Source organism: Melozone crissalis, unplaced genomic scaffold (genome assembly GCF_028551555.1).
Source record: "Melozone crissalis strain CALT ecotype California unplaced genomic scaffold, PUWL_Pcris_2 ptg000036l_1, whole genome shotgun sequence".
Taxonomy (NCBI): Eukaryota; Metazoa; Chordata; class Aves; order Passeriformes; family Passerellidae; genus Melozone; species Melozone crissalis.
The window spans coordinates 7,998,498-8,019,258 of record NW_026535814.1 but is presented as its reverse complement, the minus strand read 5'-3'; the positions used below and the strand labels follow the sequence as shown (position 1 = coordinate 8,019,258).

The window sequence follows — 20,761 nt, the reverse complement described above, 5'->3', positions numbered from 1 at the left end:
AAGAAGTTAGTGACATTTTCCAAACCAGCTAGGATGCCACCTAGAAGAAGCAGACTTGCTTTCAGTCAAAGCTTTGGGGACCAAAAGTCATGTTTGCTTGCATTGCTTGAATGCTGCTTGGATTGGCGCATTTTCTGAGTTCCCCTGGGATGCCTTGAGCACTGCCTTTGTGAGTGAGGAGAATTTCCCAGGCTTTTCTTTTGCATTAGCTGTACAGAAGGTTGTCTTGCTGGGCACAAGAAAGCCCCAGAGCAGCTGCCTTTGTGAGGTCAAGCCAGAGGTGCCACGTCACAGTGCTGTCAGCACAGCGTTGTCCCGGTGCGCGCCAGGCCTGGTCGTCCAGAGCAGCTCTTCCGCTGGCTCCCTGCAGGAGGATCCTTGTGCTCAAGGAGCTCTCAGCAGACGGCCTGCACCCCGAGAGGAGTCTTGGCTTTCCCTTGGGTGGTACTCAGCGTGCAAACGCGCACAGCGCTGCCAAAATGATCGGGCAAGTCTGTGCCGCCGTTTGCACCGTCTTTTCTGTTGTCTATTCTGGCTACTACCTGACCCAGCTGACTCGTAAGTAAAGGTTTCTCCTGGGGCTGGCATCCCCCGACTTTTGCTTGGCTCTGCTCTTTATGCCGCACCAGTGGCCCAGTTTCTGTGGGAACAAAATGGCCCTGAAGGTGCCACCGCTTTGGTCAATGTCCTGCCAGCAGCATCAGCTCCAAAGGGGGCATCTGTACTGGGTGGCGCGTGCAGAGTATTTGCCATGCAACCTGCAGCGGTTGCCTTCCTTCCCCGGGAGAGTGCGTGGCAGCGGAGTCCGTCATTTCCTCGGCTTGCTGCTTCAAGCAAGACAAGCTGCAAATTGCAGACCCTGAGGGGAGATCCTCAGAAGTACTTCTACCAACTCAGTGGTTCTCTCCAGGAGTGAAGGAAAGCACCTTTTGCTCCATATTCTGCCCCTTAGAGGCCTTGGCTGCATGACTTGAGCCTTTGATGCTGTGCCAAGACTGCGATTGCCTTGGCGATGCAGCAGAAACTGCAGTGCAGGGAGGGTTTGCTACTGAGCCCAGCAGCTGTTCCTGGGCTGCTTCAGCAGGGAGCTGCCACAGGGAAGGGACCCTTTGTGGAAGCTTTGCTGGGCTATCATCTTCAGCCAAGGGATGGGAATTAGGGCATGCCATTTAAAAGAATGTATAAGGAAAATGCAGGAAAGAGAAGAGGGAAATGCAGCTTGAGCTGTTGGGCACAAGAGGAGCTCAAAGTTTTGAAGAGCAGCGGGCATTTCCAGCACCGTCTTCCTATTTCTCTCCTTGCAAAAGAGGCCCAAATGCAGACAGAGCCTCCTCTAGCGTCCTTGTTGTTCTCTTGCTTGCTGTGGGAAAGAGCTGTTGCTCCTGGAGGCATGTTGGGAAAGGGAAATGCTCTGTGTTGGGGCTGCCTTGTGCTGTGGGAGTGGCCAGCACAGGCACTTTTCTAAGGGCCTCTGGTTCCTTTTGCCTTGCTGGCTGCAGGTCACCTGACACGCGGATGGAGACATGCCTGTCCTTTGGTGAGTGGCAAAGGAAGCTGTGCCGTTGCTGGCGTGTGAGAATGGTGCAGCAATTCTGCCAGCTTGGCCTGTTGCAGCCCAGTGTGGAGTGCCGGCGTGGGAGGCTGAAGGAAAGGCCAGCTGCCCGCTGGCATCAGCAGTAGCAAAGGGAGCACTGGCTGTTTGCTGATTTTCCAGTGAAGAGCCTTTCAAGAGATGAAAGGCAAATGGGACAGCTCCGAGGCATCTTGCTGCTTCTAGGCAGCAGGGAAGCTCAAATGCACAGCAAGATGGAGTAGCAGCTCATTCAGCCAACTTCCTCGGGTTTGCGTGACTCAGAGGCCCACTTGTATCCAAGTCTATGATTTGCCCTTCTTCTGGGTCCTTTCCCAGCTCAATAGAAAGCAGCTCCTAAGGCACTGGCTTTTGCCCATCTCTCTCACTTCTGTCTGCCTGCAGGGCACAACAGCAGGGTCAGCAGCTCCTCTGGCTGCCTCTGTCATTGAGGAAGAGGCTGAAGAGGAGCAAAGGAAGATGAAGCCTTCAGCTGCTGTCCCTTCACAGCCTGAACTTGCTGAGCCAGTAAGTGACAGCTGAGCTTGGCACTGCCTTTGGTGCAGGGCCAGGCTTCCCCGTTTTGGAGCAGCCCTTGTTGCTCGTGGCGGAAGATGCTGGCGGCCGTGTGCCTGCTGAGGCGTAGTGCGGCTTCAGGCAAGCCGCGGAGCCCTGGCCAATGGGTTCTGAAGTTTGACATTTAAGCTGGGATGCTGAGAGGGTGCCAGAGTGTCTCTTGGGATCAGACAGGAGGCAGCATTCAGTGACTCTCAGTGTAGGAGTCAGCCCCTTGTGCCCGTGGTCAGTGCAGGCTGCCAGTGGTCAGCGGACAGCGCGGCCCAAATTCGCAGTTGACAGCCTTGCAGGGTACCTGGGAGACACTGGGCCCTGGAAGGGACCTGCCCTCTCCGTGGACTAATTAGCTTCAGGCTGTGCTTCCCTTCCAGCTGGTCAGAGCAGAGTTTGGAGAGGAGAATCCTCGGCAGGCCTGCACTGTAAAAGGGCCGGTGGGTCTGGGCAGGGCTGGAAGGCGGCTCCCAAGGGCCGCTCCCTAAAGGCTGCCATAGAGAAGGGAAATCCGTGAAACAGATCAGAGAAGGGACACGCTGCGGGCTTCTGAGCAGACTGTTGCGTGCCAACTCCGGGCTGATTTCATTGCCCAGGAAAAGACAGGAGGAGGAAAGCAGCAAGGCTCTGGGGCCCTGCTCTGATCTCTTTGTGGATCTTGGCAGCCCCATCGATACCTTGTTGCCAGTGTCTTGCAGAACAGCTGAAGACGTGGAGCATGGAGGTGGTCGGGAGGGGCTGGATGCCAGTAGCCTTTGGGCTTCTCCCGAAGGTGCCTTTGAGAAGGGGACATGGGAACTGCCCCAGCTGGAGAGGCCTGGCCGTGGCTGGCAGCACCTTCCCAAGGCCTTGCTTTTGCCGTGCGCTTAGGGGGGGCATGTGTGCCAGCCACCCTTCTGACGGGCAATCCTTTCTTGTCCCAGCGCAAGACAGGCTCTGCCATTCAGCCTGGTGCCGCCGGACCAGCGTGGCCTGCAGCAGCCAGCTCAACCCCCGCTGCCGGCACTTCCTGCAGCAGCGCAGCCCAGCAGCCCGAGATGAGGGAGGGCCTGAAGACACTGAGTACGTCCGGTGCATTTCTTGTCTGCCAGAGCAGGGTGTTGTGCGCGTGTCTGGGTGTAGGCTGCGCCAGATGCTGCCCCTCGGTCTCAGAGGCACTTAGGCCTCTCTGCAGAAGGTGTTGTTGTGCTCTGAGGCAGCGCGGCAGCGCTCAGGGAGTCCCTGCTGCCTGTGAGGGCGGCTGGGCCTGGCTTGGCCCTGCCTGGGCTGCCTTGTGGGCCAAAGACAAAAGCAGAGATTGTTTCTGCTTGAGCAGAAGGCTGGCACCTAGCAAGTGACTATTGCCCAGGCAGCTGTCTGGCGCCAGCTGTTTTCTGGCTCTGGTTCTTACTTCTCCTCCGGCCCAGACACTTTGTGCCCCTGGCAGTGGACCTGCCAGTGATGGTGGGTGTGAGTGAGGAGGCTGCAAAGGCCCTTGGTTACCTCTTAGGGCCCCCTTCTTAAGGGCTCATCATTTTGGCTTATCGCGTGGGATGCTGCTCTTGAAAGAAATCAAGGCCTTCTTGGAAAGGCCACCTGATGAAAGGTGGAGAAGATGGCCCTCCCACTTGCTGGTCTCAGCAGCTGGAAGCCGAGGGACCGCAAAGGGCCCAGAGCTGCGGGCAGTGGGGCTGCCTTTGGGACGCTCTGGGCAGCGGCGTCTCTGTGTGCCAGTGAGCACCCTGCACTGCTTTTGTCTTTCAGGGAGCATCGTGAGTCCGGGCCGGCCAACAGGCAAATACACGGCATTTGAGGAACTCGGGCGAGGGTAAGCGTGACGTCAGCTCATTTTACAAAAGTGTGGACCAGGTCTTTGGCTGGTGCAATATCAAGCGTGAAGTCAGGCAAGCCCCAATCATGGTCAGGCTCTGGCTTGACCTCGTGTGGCCTGCCCGGACTGCTTGGTCAGAGCAATCCAAAGGCCTCATCAAAGACAAGTTGATGCTGGCAGTGTCTTGCTTGCAGCAGTGAGGAGCAGGAGCTGGGAAAACCCCTGCCCCTGCAGCTTTCGGGCCTGAAAGAGCACCTTGCCATCCAAGAAAGGTCAGATTGTCAAGGACAGTCTTCTGACTCAAATTGTTCTCCCTTTTTTGACACACACATGCATGCACACCCGCACAAGGAGAGAGTTCCCCTTAGGTTGTGAAATGACCTGGCAGGGCGTGCGCCTTGGAGATTTCCAGCGGCCCTTGGTCTTCATGCTGCACCTTAGTGTTCCCTCGGACAGCCTGCGCCGCATGGCAGAGGGCTGATGGGCTGAGGTGCCGTTGGCAGAAGAGATGCTGCAGCCAGGCATTTTTTCTGAGGAAGGCGTCCAGGCAGCCTGGGGAGATCTGCTACCTGGGCTTGCTTTCACTGCCAAAGGGATAAAGGTGTCTTTCTGCTGCTTTTGTCTTTCTAGGGGGTTTGGAGCTGTTTATAAAGCCCTTGACACCAGCAGCGGACAACAGGTAAAGTGCCAACAGCCCCATGCCATTTTGCAGCTCCGGAGCGCTTTGCCCGCTGCTGTGAGCTCTGCTTGGAGGTTTGGGTGGCAGCTCCATGTCTGCAGCAGAGGCTGTTCCTCTGAAATGCAGTCTAGGCTCAGGGGGCAGAATGCATTTGGGCTGGCCTTTGGTGCTTCTGCTAAGCTCTGCTGTCTAGTGACAAGGCGCTTTGGCCCAGCGTGCTGCCTCATTGCACCAGCACTCGCTCCGTGCTCCTTGTGATCTCGAGCAGGGTGCGTCTTCTCAAGGTACCGGTGGCCAATGTCATTGCAGGTGGCAATCAAGATCATGTCACTCGAGGAGGAGATGTCCGAGGAGCTGGCTGCCAATGAAATCCTGGCCATGAGGGACAACAGGAGTCCCAATATCGTTACCTACTTAGACAGGTTGGCATATTCTGGTGTCAATGTAGCTTTAGCTGGTGCAAGCGCAAAGAGACGATGCCCTTTGGTCACTGGCAGAGAACAGAGCTGGGGATGATTTCTCTGCTGGTCTCCAGAGCGTGGGAGGAGGTGGAGCTGCTGTTCAATAGTCTCTTGTGGCCCACGTAGCTTGGAGAGCAGCTGCAAAAACCTGGCTCAGGCCCTGGGGTGACTGAGGCTGTGCCCATTCTGTTTCTCCATGCCGTAGTTTTCTTCTTTCAGCTACCTGGTGGATGCGGAGCTCTGGCTGGCCATGGAGTTCATGGACGGCGGCACCTTGTTTGATGTGCTGAGGGCAGTGTACCTGGAGGAAGGACAGATAGGCGCTGTCTGTCGGGAGGTGAGGGATCCCGCTTGTGCTTGCCCAAGCCTGCCCGGATGCTGCTTGCCAGCTGGAGCTTAAGGAGAGCCGAGATTTCTTGCTCTCACCCTTCTTTTGCTGCTGCTGCTGCTGTTGCTGCTCTCATGCCACACAGGAGAAGAAAGAGCATGGGAAGTGTACTGCCTGCCGGTGCCCTCGCACTCCTCAGGCTCTGTTCTTGCACTCTTCCATCCTGTCTGTTGTCTGGCCTTGGTGCTCGCTCACTGGCTCAATTTCTCTTTCTTCCTCTTCTCAGCTTTGCCTGGGAATGTTTGCCTGGAGCCTGTCTGTCTGTCCTACATTGCTTGCCACTGGAAGGCAGCATGCGGGTGGCAGAATTTCAAGCTAAGGGCAAAGAGCTGTCCTCAGCTTCAAAGGATAGCATTGCAGCCTGGATGGCGATGCATTCTGGAACAGCTCGAAGGTGCTGCTGTCACCAGCAGCTTCCTCTTCTGCTGCCACTAGGCTTCCCCAAAATTCTTTACCGTGCCGCCTCCCAGCCAAAGGTGACGCGCTTCCTACCCAAGGCCGGTGGAACTTTTGGGAGCCCAGGTGCCTTTGCTTGGAAATCTAGAAAAAACTTCCAAGAGTGTTGAAGCAGCAAGCTCTTCATGATGACAGCAGCGTGATGTTTCGCCCTGGCTCACAATTCCCTGAGAAAGCCGCCAATCCCGTTGAGCTCTTTCCTTGCGGGTGGGATGAAATCAGATCCTGCACGTTAACTTTCCCTCCCTCCTTCTTCTCTCTCAGTGCCTGCAAGGACTGCATTTCCTTCATTGCCGCCAAGTCATCCACAGAGACATCAAAAGTTGCAACGTCCTTGTGAGCACGGACGGATCCGTCAAGTTGGGTGGGTGTCCCTGCTGGGCTGCAGCATGTCCAGCATATGCCGTGCGCTTGCATTTTGGTGACGGCCACTGGGGCAGAAGCGCGGCTTGGCCAGTGCGTGAATCGTCAGGGTGTTTTTGAAGCGGCCGATGCCTTATTTGCCTGGCTCCAGGCACGTGGAAAGAGGGCTCAGCTGCTTTTTCAGCTAGATTCAGCATGGCCTGGTCAGGCTTGGAGTGGGCAATGGTTTTGGCCGCTTTGCCAGTGGTAGCTGGCTTTGACAGGCTTTGTTTTTGTCCTCAGGTGACTTTGGCCTCTGTGCTCAGCTCAGCCCTGAGCACAGCAAGCGCAGCTCCAGCGTCGGCACTCCCAGCTGGATGGCACCGGAGGTGGTGAGAGGAGAAGCCTACGGCCCCAAAGTGGACATCTGGTCCCTGGGGATCATGGGGCTGGAAATGGTGGAAGGGGAAGCTCCTTACCAGCGGGAAGCCCGTCTCCGGGTAAGGTGCAGCTTAGCAAGAGGGCTCTGTGTGGAGAGAGCTGTGTGTGGCTAGCAAAGGAGCAGGTGGAGTGTCCTCTTGCATCCATGTGCTGTAGGTTTTTGAACTGCTAGAAAGGAACGGGCCCCCAAAACTGCAGAACCCCAGGCACCACTCGGCTCTCCTGCGCGACTTCCTCCGCTGCTGCCTGCAGGCAGATGAGGACAGGCGCTGGTCTGCCCAGGAGCTCCTACAGGTAAGGAAAAGCAAAGGGGCAAAAAGGCCTGGCAGCTGAGGACACCTGCATGAAGGGATGAGGAGGAGGAGTGTGGGCCACGTGGCACAGAAAGCTGCCAGGACAGGAAGGCGCAGGGTGACATGCTGCCCTCGGTGCTCGATGTGTGTCTTGCTGATAGCCAGGGGATCCTGCTTGAGCCCGCGAGGATGTGATCCTGGAAAGTAAGAGTTCCTTTCTTTGTTCTTTTTCCTCTGGGCAGCATCCCTTTGTGACCTCAGGCGATCCTGCCTCCAGCCTGGCTGCTCTGATCATCTCAGCCAAGCGAGTGCAGGAAGACTGGAGAGGAGACACCTGCGCCTGAGGAGGCCCTGATGCCCCGCCAGCCGAGAGGAGGGAAAAGGGGATGCGTCATCTTTAGGCCGAGCTTCAGCCATCCCCCGAGTTTGAAGAGGAGCTGTGCTGTAGATAGGAAACACGATAGTGTAAATATTTGCTCAGTTTAGCTCTTAGGTTAGCTGTTAGGTTAGCTGTTAGGTTAGCGGTTAGGTTAGGTTAGGTTAGGTTAGGTTAGGTTAGGTTAGGTTGGGTTAGATATGTTGTTAGGTTCAATTTAAAGCTCTGTTGTTTTTCTTTCTGCAAAAGATGAAAGTTTAAAAAAATTAGGAGATGTAGGGATCAACTTTTAAGGACTATAGAACGTAGAGAGCTTGGATAGTAGAGGATTGTTTAGCTTAGGATAGAGTGTTGTTAATTTAGGGAAGCTTTGAAGTAGAAATGAAAGAATTGTCATAATAAGAATTAAGCAGTGAGAGGAAAAGCTGGGCTGCAGTAGAACTGGAGCCTGCAGGCGCTCCAAGCTGTCAGCCTGAGCAGGCCACCTGCAGGACAGAATGCTGAAGATGGAGAAGCAGCGAGGGGATACTTGGTTTCAGCCCGAGTGTCAATAAAAGTCGAAAATATCCACAGTGTTGTAAGACTCCCTTCCTTGCCAGGCTGCAGCTAAGTGGACAGTCCCTTTCAGAGGCCCAAAGAACATAGGGAGGTAAGCAGCTTTGCTTACCGCAAGTGTGGCATGCCTGCGGGAAGCTGAGAGACCTACAGGTAATGAACACCGGGTAATGAGCTCCCATTCAGGACAACACTAGGAGGCAGATGTGCAGTCCTTTCTGGGCCTCTTGTCTTGAAGATGTCAGGCTGATCAGCAGCAATCACCATTTTGTTGCCACCCTCCTCTCACTATGTCACCTGTGGGACGGAATGGCATTCTCACAGCGGCATCTGGCATTTCCTCCCTGCTTCTCTTCTCCCCCCTTTTCACCCCAGACCCCCAGGGACCCTCTGGGCCAGCCTCATCCCCCACAGGGGTGTGCAACCGCCCGGGCCTCCTGCAGAGCCCCATTCCCACTCTGCTGCCTCCTTGGCCTTTTCCCACATCTGGGCCAGCCTGCTGTTGCCAGGTGTTGGAAACATGCACACACCATAGCACGCCTGTCTTTGAGCAATTTGATGCAGGAGCCCCTGCTGAGCACGGCTCCCCACCCCGGCCCTTTTCCCACCGAGCTGGGGCTCCACTTCGCCTCCATCTGCTGGCATACGCACTGTTAGGGACTGCTCAGGGCCTGGGTGCTCCTTGAAGGTTGCCCACAGGCGTGGAACTCAGGCCTGTGGGCAACCTTCAAGGAGCACCCAGTCCCTGAGCAGTCCCTAACAGCAGTCCCCATGCCTCCTACCCCTAAGGCTGCCTCAGCCTTCTGAACACAATTTTTCTTACTCTAATGGCTTCCTGTGCTTTACTTCATACTGTAAGCAGAAGCACACCGTTTTGATTGTCTTTCTTCTAGAATTAATAAAACTAAGTTGGAAATACTCCTAGATTTTGCCATTTAAAACTTGAGGCAAGTGCACAAAGTAGAGAAGCTTTCTGTGCAGCTTTTCAGTTAATTTGAGGTCTCCTTCCTCTTCACTCCCTTTCAGCACATCTGTTGATTTTCCTTTGCTCTCATCTTTTAAGCTTCATCCCTTGTCTATCGATCTGCAAAAATAGCCTGTAAATGCGACGCAAATTTACTATCCTTTGTAGTTTTCCTCTTCTGGAAAAGCTGAGGCTCGTGTGATCTTCTCCTGTGATCTAGACTTTGATTCCCATCTTGGCTCTGGCTAAGAGCAGAAGAAATGTAATTTAGTAGCTGCTAGTATGATCTGCTAGCAAAGGTCACATTTAGAGCTAAGCATGATGCTTCTCTGCCTCCGTTGAATACACATCTTTGTGTCTAGGCCTGGTGACTTCCAGGAGCACCTGGAAGCTACTGCCAAGGACAAAAGTCTCCCTCTTGCTGGTTTTGACACTGATTTGTTGGTAGGATTTTGATCTACGTCGACAGTCATCTACAGGAACTGGATCCTTGACACAAAGTGCCTTCAAGCAACATTTCTAAGCATAGTGGGCAATGAAGTCCAGATACTAATGAGTTGTGGTTTGTTTTGCCTCTGTCTAACATATGGTACACTATCCCACAACATGTCATGTTTGAGTGTTTCAGGCATTTAAAACTTAGCTTTATTCTTGTCAACACTTTTCTTTCCTCCCTTCAGAAACCTGCATGTCCAGGTACTAATTTCTTTCTCAGCTTGTTGAAAAGTTACCAGTCAGACAAGACTTGTTTCTTGACCCAGAGATGGGGCAAGCATCACCGTTAGGCCGGACGTGACATACACACGTGATCACGGTCCAAGAAGAAAAAGGTTTGTTTTTTTCATTCTGCATGTTCTCCAGCTTATACACTCTTAACAAAGCGTGATCTCAAGTCACTAACTACATCACAATAACTTCTTCTATCCAGTGGTGCAAAGCAATTAACGTCAATATAACTGGCAAAAGTTTTACAGAAATTTATGAGGCACGTATGCACATCTACTTAGGCACCTAGTCTAGCATACGCAAGTTTTCCATTATCTCTTCTAATGGGTTTCCATGCTGACAGCCTTGTCTTCTTCCTTGCTATGGATACACTCAAAAACCATCAACTGCTATTTCTTCCATGAACTCGGCTGTGCTTGCAGGCCAGCTGCCAAGCCCCTCCATAGGTCAGCATGCGCCCGCGTGTTCAAGGAGCAACTGCAGCCTACAATAGTCCTGGAAATTTATTGTCTTTGCTTTGTTTGCCATCTAAATGTCACTGAAGAAGTTAGTGACATTTTCCAAACCAGCTAGGATGCCACCTAGAAGAAGCAGACTTGCTTTCAGTCAAAGCTTTGGGGACCAAAAGTCATGTTTGCTTGCATTGCTTGAATGCTGCTTGGATTGGCGCATTTTCTGAGTTCCCCTGGGATGCCTTGAGCACTGCCTTTGTGAGTGAGGAGAATTTCCCAGGCTTTTCTTTTGCATTAGCTGTACAGAAGGTTGTCTTGCTGGGCACAAGAAAGCCCCAGAGCAGCTGCCTTTGTGAGGTCAAGCCAGAGGTGCCACGTCACAGTGCTGTCAGCACAGCGTTGTCCCGGTGCGCGCCAGGCCTGGTCGTCCAGAGCAGCTCTTCCGCTGGCTCCCTGCAGGAGGATCCTTGTGCTCAAGGAGCTCTCAGCAGACGGCCTGCACCCCGAGAGGAGTCTTGGCTTTCCCTTGGGTGGTACTCAGCGTGCAAACGCGCACAGCGCTGCCAAAATGATCGGGCAAGTCTGTGCCGCCGTTTGCACCGTCTTTTCTGTTGTCTATTCTGGCTACTACCTGACCCAGCTGACTCGTAAGTAAAGGTTTCTCCTGGGGCTGGCATCCCCCGACTTTTGCTTGGCTCTGCTCTTTATGCCGCACCAGTGGCCCAGTTTCTGTGGGAACAAAATGGCCCTGAAGGTGCCACCGCTTTGGTCAATGTCCTGCCAGCAGCATCAGCTCCAAAGGGGGCATCTGTACTGGGTGGCGCGTGCAGAGTATTTGCCATGCAACCTGCAGCGGTTGCCTTCCTTCCCCGGGAGAGTGCGTGGCAGCGGAGTCCGTCATTTCCTCGGCTTGCTGCTTCAAGCAAGACAAGCTGCAAATTGCAGACCCTGAGGGGAGATCCTCAGAAGTACTTCTACCAACTCAGTGGTTCTCTCCAGGAGTGAAGGAAAGCACCTTTTGCTCCATATTCTGCCCCTTAGAGGCCTTGGCTGCATGACTTGAGCCTTTGATGCTGTGCCAAGACTGCGATTGCCTTGGCGATGCAGCAGAAACTGCAGTGCAGGGAGGGTTTGCTACTGAGCCCAGCAGCTGTTCCTGGGCTGCTTCAGCAGGGAGCTGCCACAGGGAAGGGACCCTTTGTGGAAGCTTTGCTGGGCTATCATCTTCAGCCAAGGGATGGGAATTAGGGCATGCCATTTAAAAGAATGTATAAGGAAAATGCAGGAAAGAGAAGAGGGAAATGCAGCTTGAGCTGTTGGGCACAAGAGGAGCTCAAAGTTTTGAAGAGCAGCGGGCATTTCCAGCACCGTCTTCCTATTTCTCTCCTTGCAAAAGAGGCCCAAATGCAGACAGAGCCTCCTCTAGCGTCCTTGTTGTTCTCTTGCTTGCTGTGGGAAAGAGCTGTTGCTCCTGGAGGCATGTTGGGAAAGGGAAATGCTCTGTGTTGGGGCTGCCTTGTGCTGTGGGAGTGGCCAGCACAGGCACTTTTCTAAGGGCCTCTGGTTCCTTTTGCCTTGCTGGCTGCAGGTCACCTGACACGCGGATGGAGACATGCCTGTCCTTTGGTGAGTGGCAAAGGAAGCTGTGCCGTTGCTGGCGTGTGAGAATGGTGCAGCAATTCTGCCAGCTTGGCCTGTTGCAGCCCAGTGTGGAGTGCCGGCGTGGGAGGCTGAAGGAAAGGCCAGCAGTAGCAAAGGGAGCACTGGCTGTTTGCTGATTTTCCAGTGAAGAGCCTTTCAAGAGATGAAAGGCAAATGGGACAGCTCCGAGGCATCTTGCTGCTTCTAGGCAGCAGGGAAGCTCAAATGCACAGCAAGATGGAGTAGCAGCTCATTCAGCCAACTTCCTCGGGTTTGCGTGACTCAGAGGCCCACTTGTATCCAAGTCTATGATTTGCCCTTCTTCTGGGTCCTTTCCCAGCTCAATAGAAAGCAGCTCCTAAGGCACTGGCTTTTGCCCATCTCTCTCACTTCTGTCTGCCTGCAGGGCACAACAGCAGGGTCAGCAGCTCCTCTGGCTGCCTCTGTCATTGAGGAAGAGGCTGAAGAGGAGCAAAGGAAGATGAAGCCTTCAGCTGCTGTCCCTTCACAGCCTGAACTTGCTGAGCCAGTAAGTGACAGCTGAGCTTGGCACTGCCTTTGGTGCAGGGCCAGGCTTCCCCGTTTTGGAGCAGCCCTTGTTGCTCGTGGCGGAAGATGCTGGCGGCCGTGTGCCTGCTGAGGCGTAGTGCGGCTTCAGGCAAGCCGCGGAGCCCTGGCCAATGGGTTCTGAAGTTTGACATTTAAGCTGGGATGCTGAGAGGGTGCCAGAGTGTCTCTTGGGATCAGACAGGAGGCAGCATTCAGTGACTCTCAGGAGTCAGCCCCTTGTGCCCGTGGTCAGTGCAGGCTGCCAGTGGTCAGCGGACAGCGCGGCCCAAATTCGCAGTTGACAGCCTTGCAGGGTACCTGGGAGACACTGGGCCCTGGAAGGGACCTGCCCTCTCCGTGGACTAATTAGCTTCAGGCTGTGCTTCCCTTCCAGCCGGTCAGAGCAGAGTTTGGAGAGGAGAATCCTCGGCAGGCCTGCACTGTAAAAGGGCCGGTGGGTCTGGGCAGGGCTGGAAGGCGGCTCCCAAGGGCCGCTCCCTAAAGGCTGCCATAGAGAAGGGAAATCCGTGAAACAGATCAGAGAAGGGACACGCTGCGGGCTTCTGAGCAGACTGTTGCGTGCCAACTCCGGGCTGATTTCATTGCCCAGGAAAAGACAGGAGGAGGAAAGCAGCAAGGCTCTGGGGCCCTGCTCTGATCTCTTTGTGGATCTTGGCAGCCCCATCGATACCTTGTTGCCAGTGTCTTGCAGAACAGCTGAAGACGTGGAGCATGGAGGTGGTCGGGAGGGGCTGGATGCCAGTAGCCTTTGGGCTTCTCCCGAAGGTGCCTTTGAGAAGGGGACATGGGAACTGCCCCAGCTGGAGAGGCCTGGCCGTGGCTGGCAGCACCTTCCCAAGGCCTTGCTTTTGCCGTGCGCTTAGGGGGGGCATGTGTGCCAGCCACCCTTCTGACGGGCAATCCTTTCTTGTCCCAGCGCAAGACAGGCTCTGCCATTCAGCCTGGTGCCGCCGGACCAGCGTGGCCTGCAGCAGCCAGCTCAACCCCCGCTGCCGGCACTTCCTGCAGCAGCGCAGCCCAGCAGCCCGAGATGAGGGAGGGCCTGAAGACACTGAGTACGTCCGGTGCATTTCTTGTCTGCCAGAGCAGGGTGTTGTGCGCGTGTCTGGGCGTAGGCTGCGCCAGATGCTGCCCCTCGGTCTCAGAGGCACTTAGGCCTCTCTGCAGAAGGTGTTGTTGTGCTCTGAGGCAGCGCGGCAGCGCTCAGGGAGTCCCTGCTGCCTGTGAGGGCGGCTGGGCCTGGCTTGGCCCTGCCTGGGCTGCCTTGTGGGCCAAAGACAAAAGCAGAGATTGTTTCTGCTTGAGCAGAAGGCTGGCACCTAGCAAGTGACTATTGCCCAGGCAGCTGTCTGGCGCCAGCTGTTTTCTGGCTCTGGTTCTTACTCCTCCTCCGGCCCAGACACTTTGTGCCCCTGGCAGTGGACCTGCCAGTGATGGTGGGTGTGAGTGAGGAGGCTGCAAAGGCCCTTGGTTACCTCTTAGGGCCCCCTTCTTAAGGGCTCATCATTTTGGCTTATCGCGTGGGATGCTGCTCTTGAAAGAAATCAAGGCCTTCTTGGAAAGGCCACCTGATGAAAGGTGGAGAAGATGGCCCTCCCACTTGCTGGTCTCAGCAGCTGGAAGCCGAGGGACCGCAAAGGGCCCAGAGCTGCGGGCAGTGGGGCTGCCTTTGGGACGCTCTGGGCAGCGGCGTCTCTGTGTGCCAGTGAGCGCCCTGCACTGCTTTTGTCTTTCAGGGAGCATCGTGAGTCCGGGCCGGCCAACAGGCAAATACACGGCATTTGAGGAACTCGGGCGAGGGTAAGCGTGACGTCAGCTCATTTTACAAAAGTGTGGACCAGGTCTTTGGCTGGTGCAATATCAAGCGTGAAGTCAGGCAAGCCCCAATCATGGTCAGGCTCTGGCTTGACCTCGTGTGGCCTGCCCGGACTGCTTGGTCAGAGCAATCCAAAGGCCTCATCAAAGACAAGTTGATGCTGGCAGTGTCTTGCTTGCAGCAGTGAGGAGCAGGAGCTGGGAAAACCCCTGCCCCTGCAGCTTTCGGGCCTGAAAGAGCACCTTGCCATCCAAGAAAGGTCAGATTGTCAAGGACAGTCTTCTGACTCAAATTGTTCTCCCTTTTTTGACACACACATGCATGCACACCCGCACAAGGAGAGAGTTCCCCTTAGGTTGTGAAATGACCTGGCAGGGCGTGCGCCTTGGAGATTTCCAGCGGCCCTTGGTCTTCATGCTGCACCTTAGTGTTCCCTCGGACAGCCTGCGCCGCATGGCAGAGGGCTGATGGGCTGAGGTGCCGTTGGCAGAAGAGATGCTGCAGCCAGGCATTTTTTCTGAGGAAGGCGTCCAGGCAGCCTGGGGAGATCTGCTACCTGGGCTTGCTTTCACTGCCAAAGGGATAAAGGTGTCTTTCTGCTGCTTTTGTCTTTCTAGGGGGTTTGGAGCTGTTTATAAAGCCCTTGACACCAGCAGCGGACAACAGGTAAAGTGCCAACAGCCCCATGCCATTTTGCAGCTCCGGAGCGCTTTGCCCGCTGCTGTGAGCTCTGCTTGGAGGTTTGGGTGGCAGCTCCATGTCTGCAGCAGAGGCTGTTCCTCTGAAATGCAGTCTAGGCTCAGGGGGCAGAATGCATTTGGGCTGGCCTTTGGTGCTTCTGCTAAGCTCTGCTGTCTAGTGACAAGGCGCTTTGGCCCAGCGTGCTGCCTCATTGCACCAGCACTCGCTCCGTGCTCCTTGTGATCTCGAGCAGGGTGCGTCTTCTCAAGGTACCGGTGGCCGATGTCATTGCAGGTGGCAATCAAGATCATGTCACTCGAGGAGGAGATGTCCGAGGAGCTGGCTGCCAATGAAATCCTGGCCATGAGGGACAACAGGAGTCCCAATATCGTTACCTACTTAGACAGGTTGGCATATTCTGGTGTCAATGTAGCTTTAGCTGGTGCAAGCGCAAAGAGACGATGCCCTTTGGTCACTGGCAGAGAACAGAGCTGGGGATGATTTCTCTGCTGGTCTCCAGAGCGTGGGAGGAGGTGGAGCTGCTGTTCAATAGTCTCTTGTGGCCCACGTAGCTTGGAGAGCAGCTGCAAAAACCTGGCTCAGGCCCTGGGGTGACTGAGGCTGTGCCCATTCTGTTTCTCCATGCCGTAGTTTTCTTCTTTCAGCTACCTGGTGGATGCGGAGCTCTGGCTGGCCATGGAGTTCATGGACGGCGGCACCTTGTTTGATGTGCTGAGGGCAGTGTACCTGGAGGAAGGACAGATAGGCGCTGTCTGTCGGGAGGTGAGGGATCCCGCTTGTGCTTGCCCAAGCCTGCCCGGATGCTGCTTGCCAGCTGGAGCTTAAGGAGAGCCGAGATTTCTTGCTCTCACCCTTCTTTTGCTGCTGCTGCTGCTGTTGCTGCTCTCATGCCACACAGGAGAAGAAAGAGCATGGGAAGTGTACTGCCTGCCGGTGCCCTCGCACTCCTCAGGCTCTGTTCTTGCACTCTTCCATCCTGTCTGTTGTCTGGCCTTGGTGCTCGCTCACTGGCTCAATTTCTCTTTCTTCCTCTTCTCAGCTTTGCCTGGGAATGTTTGCCTGGAGCCTGTCTGTCTGTCCTACATTGCTTGCCACTGGAAGGCAGCATGCGGGTGGCAGAATTTCAAGCTAAGGGCAAAGAGCTGTCCTCAGCTTCAAAGGATAGCATTGCAGCCTGGATGGCGATGCATTCTGGAACAGCTCGAAGGTGCTGCTGTCACCAGCAGCTTCCTCTTCTGCTGCCACTAGGCTTCCCCAAAATTCTTTACCGTGCCGCCTCCCAGCCAAAGGTGACGCGCTTCCTACCCAAGGCCGGTGGAACTTTTGGGAGCCCAGGTGCCTTTGCTTGGAAATCTAGAAAAAACTTCCAAGAGTGTTGAAGCAGCAAGCTCTTCATGATGACAGCAGCGTGATGTTTCGCCCTGGCTCACAATTCCCTGAGAAAGCCGCCAATCCCGTTGAGCTCTTTCCTTGCGGGTGGGATGAAATCAGATCCTGCACGTTAACTTTCCCTCCCTCCTTCTTCTCTCTCAGTGCCTGCAAGGACTGCATTTCCTTCATTGCCGCCAAGTCATCCACAGAGACATCAAAAGTTGCAACGTCCTTGTGAGCACGGACGGATCCGTCAAGTTGGGTGGGTGTCCCTGCTGGGCTGCAGCATGTCCAGCATATGCCGTGCGCTTGCATTTTGGTGACGGCCACTGGGGCAGAAGCGCGGCTTGGCCAGTGCGTGAATCGTCAGGGTGTTTTTGAAGCGGCCGATGCCTTATTTGCCTGGCTCCAGGCACGTGGAAAGAGGGCTCAGCTGCTTTTTCAGCTAGATTCAGCATGGCCTGGTCAGGCTTGGAGTGGGCAATGGTTTTGGCCGCTTTGCCAGTGGTAGCTGGCTTTGACAGGCTTTGTTTTTGTCCTCAGGTGACTTTGGCCTCTGTGCTCAGCTCAGCCCTGAGCACAGCAAGCGCAGCTCCAGCGTCGGCACTCCCAGCTGGATGGCACCGGAGGTGGTGAGAGGAGAAGCCTACGGCCCCAAAGTGGACATCTGGTCCCTGGGGATCATGGGGCTGGAAATGGTGGAAGGGGAAGCTCCTTACCAGCGGGAAGCCCGTCTCCGGGTAAGGTGCAGCTTAGCAAGAGGGCTCTGTGTGGAGAGAGCTGTGTGTGGCTAGCAAAGGAGCAGGTGGAGTGTCCTCTTGCATCCATGTGCTGTAGGTTTTTGAACTGCTAGAAAGGAACGGGCCCCCAAAACTGCAGAACCCCAGGCACCACTCGGCTCTCCTGCGCGACTTCCTCCGCTGCTGCCTGCAGGCAGATGAGGACAGGCGCTGGTCTGCCCAGGAGCTCCTACAGGTAAGGAAAAGCAAAGGGGCAAAAAGGCCTGGCAGCTGAGGACACCTGCATGAAGGGATGAGGAGGAGGAGTGTGGGCCACGTGGCACAGAAAGCTGCCAGGACAGGAAGGCGCAGGGTGACATGCTGCCCTCGGTGCTCGATGTGTGTCTTGCTGATAGCCAGGGGATCCTGCTTGAGCCCGCGAGGATGTGATCCTGGAAAGTAAGAGTTCCTTTCTTTGTTCTTTTTCCTCTGGGCAGCATCCCTTTGTGACCTCAGGCGATCCTGCCTCCAGCCTGGCTGCTCTGATCATCTCAGCCAAGCGAGTGCAGGAAGACTGGAGAGGAGACACCTGCGCCTGAGGAGGCCCTGATGCCCCGCCAGCCGAGAGGAGGGAAAAGGGGATGCGTCATCTTTAGGCCGAGCTTCAGCCATCCCCCGAGTTTGAAGAGGAGCTGTGCTGTAGATAGGAAACACGATAGTGTAAATATTTGCTCAGTTTAGCTCTTAGGTTAGCTGTTAGGTTAGCTGTTAGGTTAGCGGTTAGGTTAGGTTAGGTTAGGTTAGGTTAGGTTAGGTTAGGTTGGGTTAGATATGTTGTTAGGTTCAATTTAAAGCTCTGTTGTTTTTCTTTCTGCAAAAGATGAAAGTTTAAAAAAATTAGGAGATGTAGGGATCAACTTTTAAGGACTATAGAACGTAGAGAGCTTGGATAGTAGAGGATTGTTTAGCTTAGGATAGAGTGTTGTTAATTTAGGGAAGCTTTGAAGTAGAAATGAAAGAATTGTCATAATAAGAATTAAGCAGTGAGAGGAAAAGCTGGGCTGCAGTAGAACTGGAGCCTGCAGGCGCTCCAAGCTGTCAGCCTGAGCAGGCCACCTGCAGGACAGAATGCTGAAGATGGAGAAGCAGCGAGGGGATACTTGGTTTCAGCCCGAGTGTCAATAAAAGTCGAAAATATCCACAGTGTTGTAAGACTCCCTTCCTTGCCAGGCTGCAGCTAAGTGGACAGTCCCTTTCAGAGGCCCAAAGAACATAGGGAGGTAAGCAGCTTTGCTTACCGCAAGTGTGGCATGCCTGCGGGAAGCTGAGAGACCTACAGGTAATGAACACCGGGTAATGAGCTCCCATTCAGGACAACACTAGGAGGCAGATGTGCAGTCCTTTCTGGGCCTCTTGTCTTGAAGATGTCAGGCTGATCAGCAGCAATCACCATTTTGTTGCCACCCTCCTCTCACTATGTCACCTGTGGGACGGAATGGCATTCTCACAGCGGCATCTGGCATTTCCTCCCTGCTTCTCTTCTCCCCCCTTTTCACCCCAGACCCCCAGGGACCCTCTGGGCCAGCCTCATCCCCCACAGGGGTGTGCAACCGCCCGGGCCTCCTGCAGAGCCCCATTCCCACTCTGCTGCCTCCTTGGCCTTTTCCCACATCTGGGCCAGCCTGCTGTTGCCAGGTGTTGGAAACATGCACACACCATAGCACGCCTGTCTTTGAGCAATTTGATGCAGGAGCCCCTGCTGAGCACGGCTCCCCACCCCGGCCCTTTTCCCACCGAGCTGGGGCTCCACTTCGCCTCCATCTGCTGGCATACGCACTGTTAGGGACTGCTCAGGGCCTGGGTGCTCCTTGAAGGTTGCCCACAGGCGTGGAACTCAGGCCTGTGGGCAACCTTCAAGGAGCACCCAGTCCCTGAGCAGTCCCTAACAGCAGTCCCCATGCCTCCTACCCCTAAGGCTGCCTCAGCCTTCTGAACACAATTTTTCTTACTCTAATGGCTTCCTGTGCTTTACTTCATACTGTAAGCAGAAGCACACCGTTTTGATTGTCTTTCTTCTAGAATTAATAAAACTAAGTTGGAAATACTCCTAGATTTTGCCATTTAAAACTTGAGGCAAGTGCACAAAGTAGAGAAGCTTTCTGTGCAGCTTTTCAGTTAATTTGAGGTCTCCTTCCTCTTCACTCCCTTTCAGCACATCTGTTGATTTTCCTTTGCTCTCATCTTTTAAGCTTCATCCCTTGTCTATCGATCTGCAAAAATAGCATGTAAATGCGACGCAAATTTACTATCCTTTGTAGTTTTCCTCTTCTGGAAAAGCTGAGGCTCGTGTGATCTTCTCCTGTGATCTAGACTTTGATTCCCATCTTGGCTCTGGCTAAGAGCAGAAGAAATGTAATTTAGTAGCTGCTAGTATGATCTGCTAGCAAAGGTCACATTTAGAGCTAAGCATGATGCTTCTCTGCCTCCGTTGAATACACATCTTTGTGTCTAGGCCTGGTGACTTCCAGGAGCACCTGGAAGCTCCTGCCAAGGACAAAAGTCTCCCTCTTGCTGGTTTTGACACTGATTTGTTGGTAGGATTTTGATCTACGTCGACAGTCATCTACAGGAACTGGATCCTTGACACAAAGTGCCTTCAAGCAACATTTCTAAGCATAGTGGGCAATGAAGTCCAGATACTAATGAGTTGTGGTTTGTTTTGCCTCTGTCTAACATATGGTACACTATCCCACAACATGTCATGTTTGAGTGTTTCAGGCATTTAAAACTTAGCTTTATTCTTGTCAACACTTTTCTTTCCTCCCTTCAGAAACCTGCATGTCCAGGTACTAATTTCTTTCTCAGCTTGTTGAAAAGTTACCAGTCAGACAAGACTTGTTTCTTGACCCAGAGATGGGGCAAGCATCACCGTTAGGCCGGACGTGGCATACACACGTGATCACGGTCCAAGAAGAAAAAGGTTTGTTTTTTTCATTCTGCATGTTCTCCAGCTTATACACTCTTAACAAAGCATGATCTCAAGTCACTAACTACATCACAATAACTTCTTCTATCCAGTGGTGCAAAGCAATTAACGTCAATATAACTGGCAAAAGTTTTACAGAAATTTATGAGGCACGTATGCACATCTACTTAGGCACCTAGTCTAGCATACGCAAGTTTTCCATTATCTCTTCTAATGGGTTTCCATGCTGACAGCCTTGTCTTCTTCCTTGCTATGGATACACTCAAAAACCATCAACTGCTATTTCTTCCATGAACTCGGCTGTGCTTGCAGGCCAGCTGCCAAGCCCCTCCATAGGTCAGCATGCGCCCGCGTGTTCAAGGAGCAACTGCAGCCTACAATAGTCCTGGAAATTTATTGTCTTTGCTTTGTTTGCCATCTAAATGTCACTGAAGAAGTTAGTGACATTTTCCAAACCAGCTAGGATGCCACCTAGAAGAAGCAGACTTGCTTTCAGTCAAAGCTTTGGGGACCAAAAGTCATGTTTGCTTGCATTGCTTGAATGCTGCTTGGATTGGCGCATTTTCTGAGTTCCCCTGGGATGCCTTGAGCACTGCCTTTGTGAGTGAGGAGAATTTCCCAGGCTTTTCTTTTGCATTAGCTGTACAGAAGGTTGTCTTGCTGGGCACAAGAAAGCCCCAGAGCAGCTGCCTTTGTGAGGTCAAGCCAGAGGTGCCACGTCACAGTGCTGTCAGCACAGCGTTGTCCCGGTGCGCGCCAGGCCTGGTCGTCCAGAGCAGCTCTTCCGCTGGCTCCCTGCAGGAGGATCCTTGTGCTCAAGGAGCTCTCAGCAGACGGCCTGCACCCCGAGAGGAGTCTTGGCTTTCCCTTGGGTGG

The 20,761-nt window shown here is 54.0% G+C and overlaps 2 protein-coding genes across 2 annotated transcripts; both read left to right on the top strand.

Annotated features, from left to right (window-relative positions):
* Positions 1 to 479: 479 nt before the first annotated feature.
* LOC128941702 (serine/threonine-protein kinase PAK 3-like) lies at positions 480 to 7,351 on the top strand. The gene is made up of 13 exons (XM_054283593.1): positions 480 to 558; positions 1,500 to 1,537; positions 1,976 to 2,102; positions 2,163 to 2,174; positions 3,071 to 3,199; positions 3,881 to 3,944; positions 4,578 to 4,626; positions 4,936 to 5,048; positions 5,307 to 5,424; positions 6,196 to 6,295; positions 6,577 to 6,773; positions 6,871 to 7,008; positions 7,250 to 7,351. The coding sequence occupies exons 1-13, from the start codon at positions 480 to 482 to the stop codon at positions 7,349 to 7,351; spliced, it is 1,266 nt and encodes a 421-aa protein (XP_054139568.1).
* Positions 7,352 to 10,648: 3,297 nt separating this feature from the next.
* Positions 10,649 to 17,498, top strand: LOC128941704 (serine/threonine-protein kinase PAK 3-like). Its single transcript, XM_054283595.1, has 13 exons — positions 10,649 to 10,727; positions 11,669 to 11,706; positions 12,128 to 12,254; positions 12,315 to 12,326; positions 13,218 to 13,346; positions 14,028 to 14,091; positions 14,725 to 14,773; positions 15,083 to 15,195; positions 15,454 to 15,571; positions 16,343 to 16,442; positions 16,724 to 16,920; positions 17,018 to 17,155; positions 17,397 to 17,498. Exons 1-13 carry the CDS (start codon positions 10,649 to 10,651, stop codon positions 17,496 to 17,498), a joined length of 1,266 nt encoding a protein of 421 aa, XP_054139570.1.
* Positions 17,499 to 20,761: the final 3,263 nt, after the last annotated feature.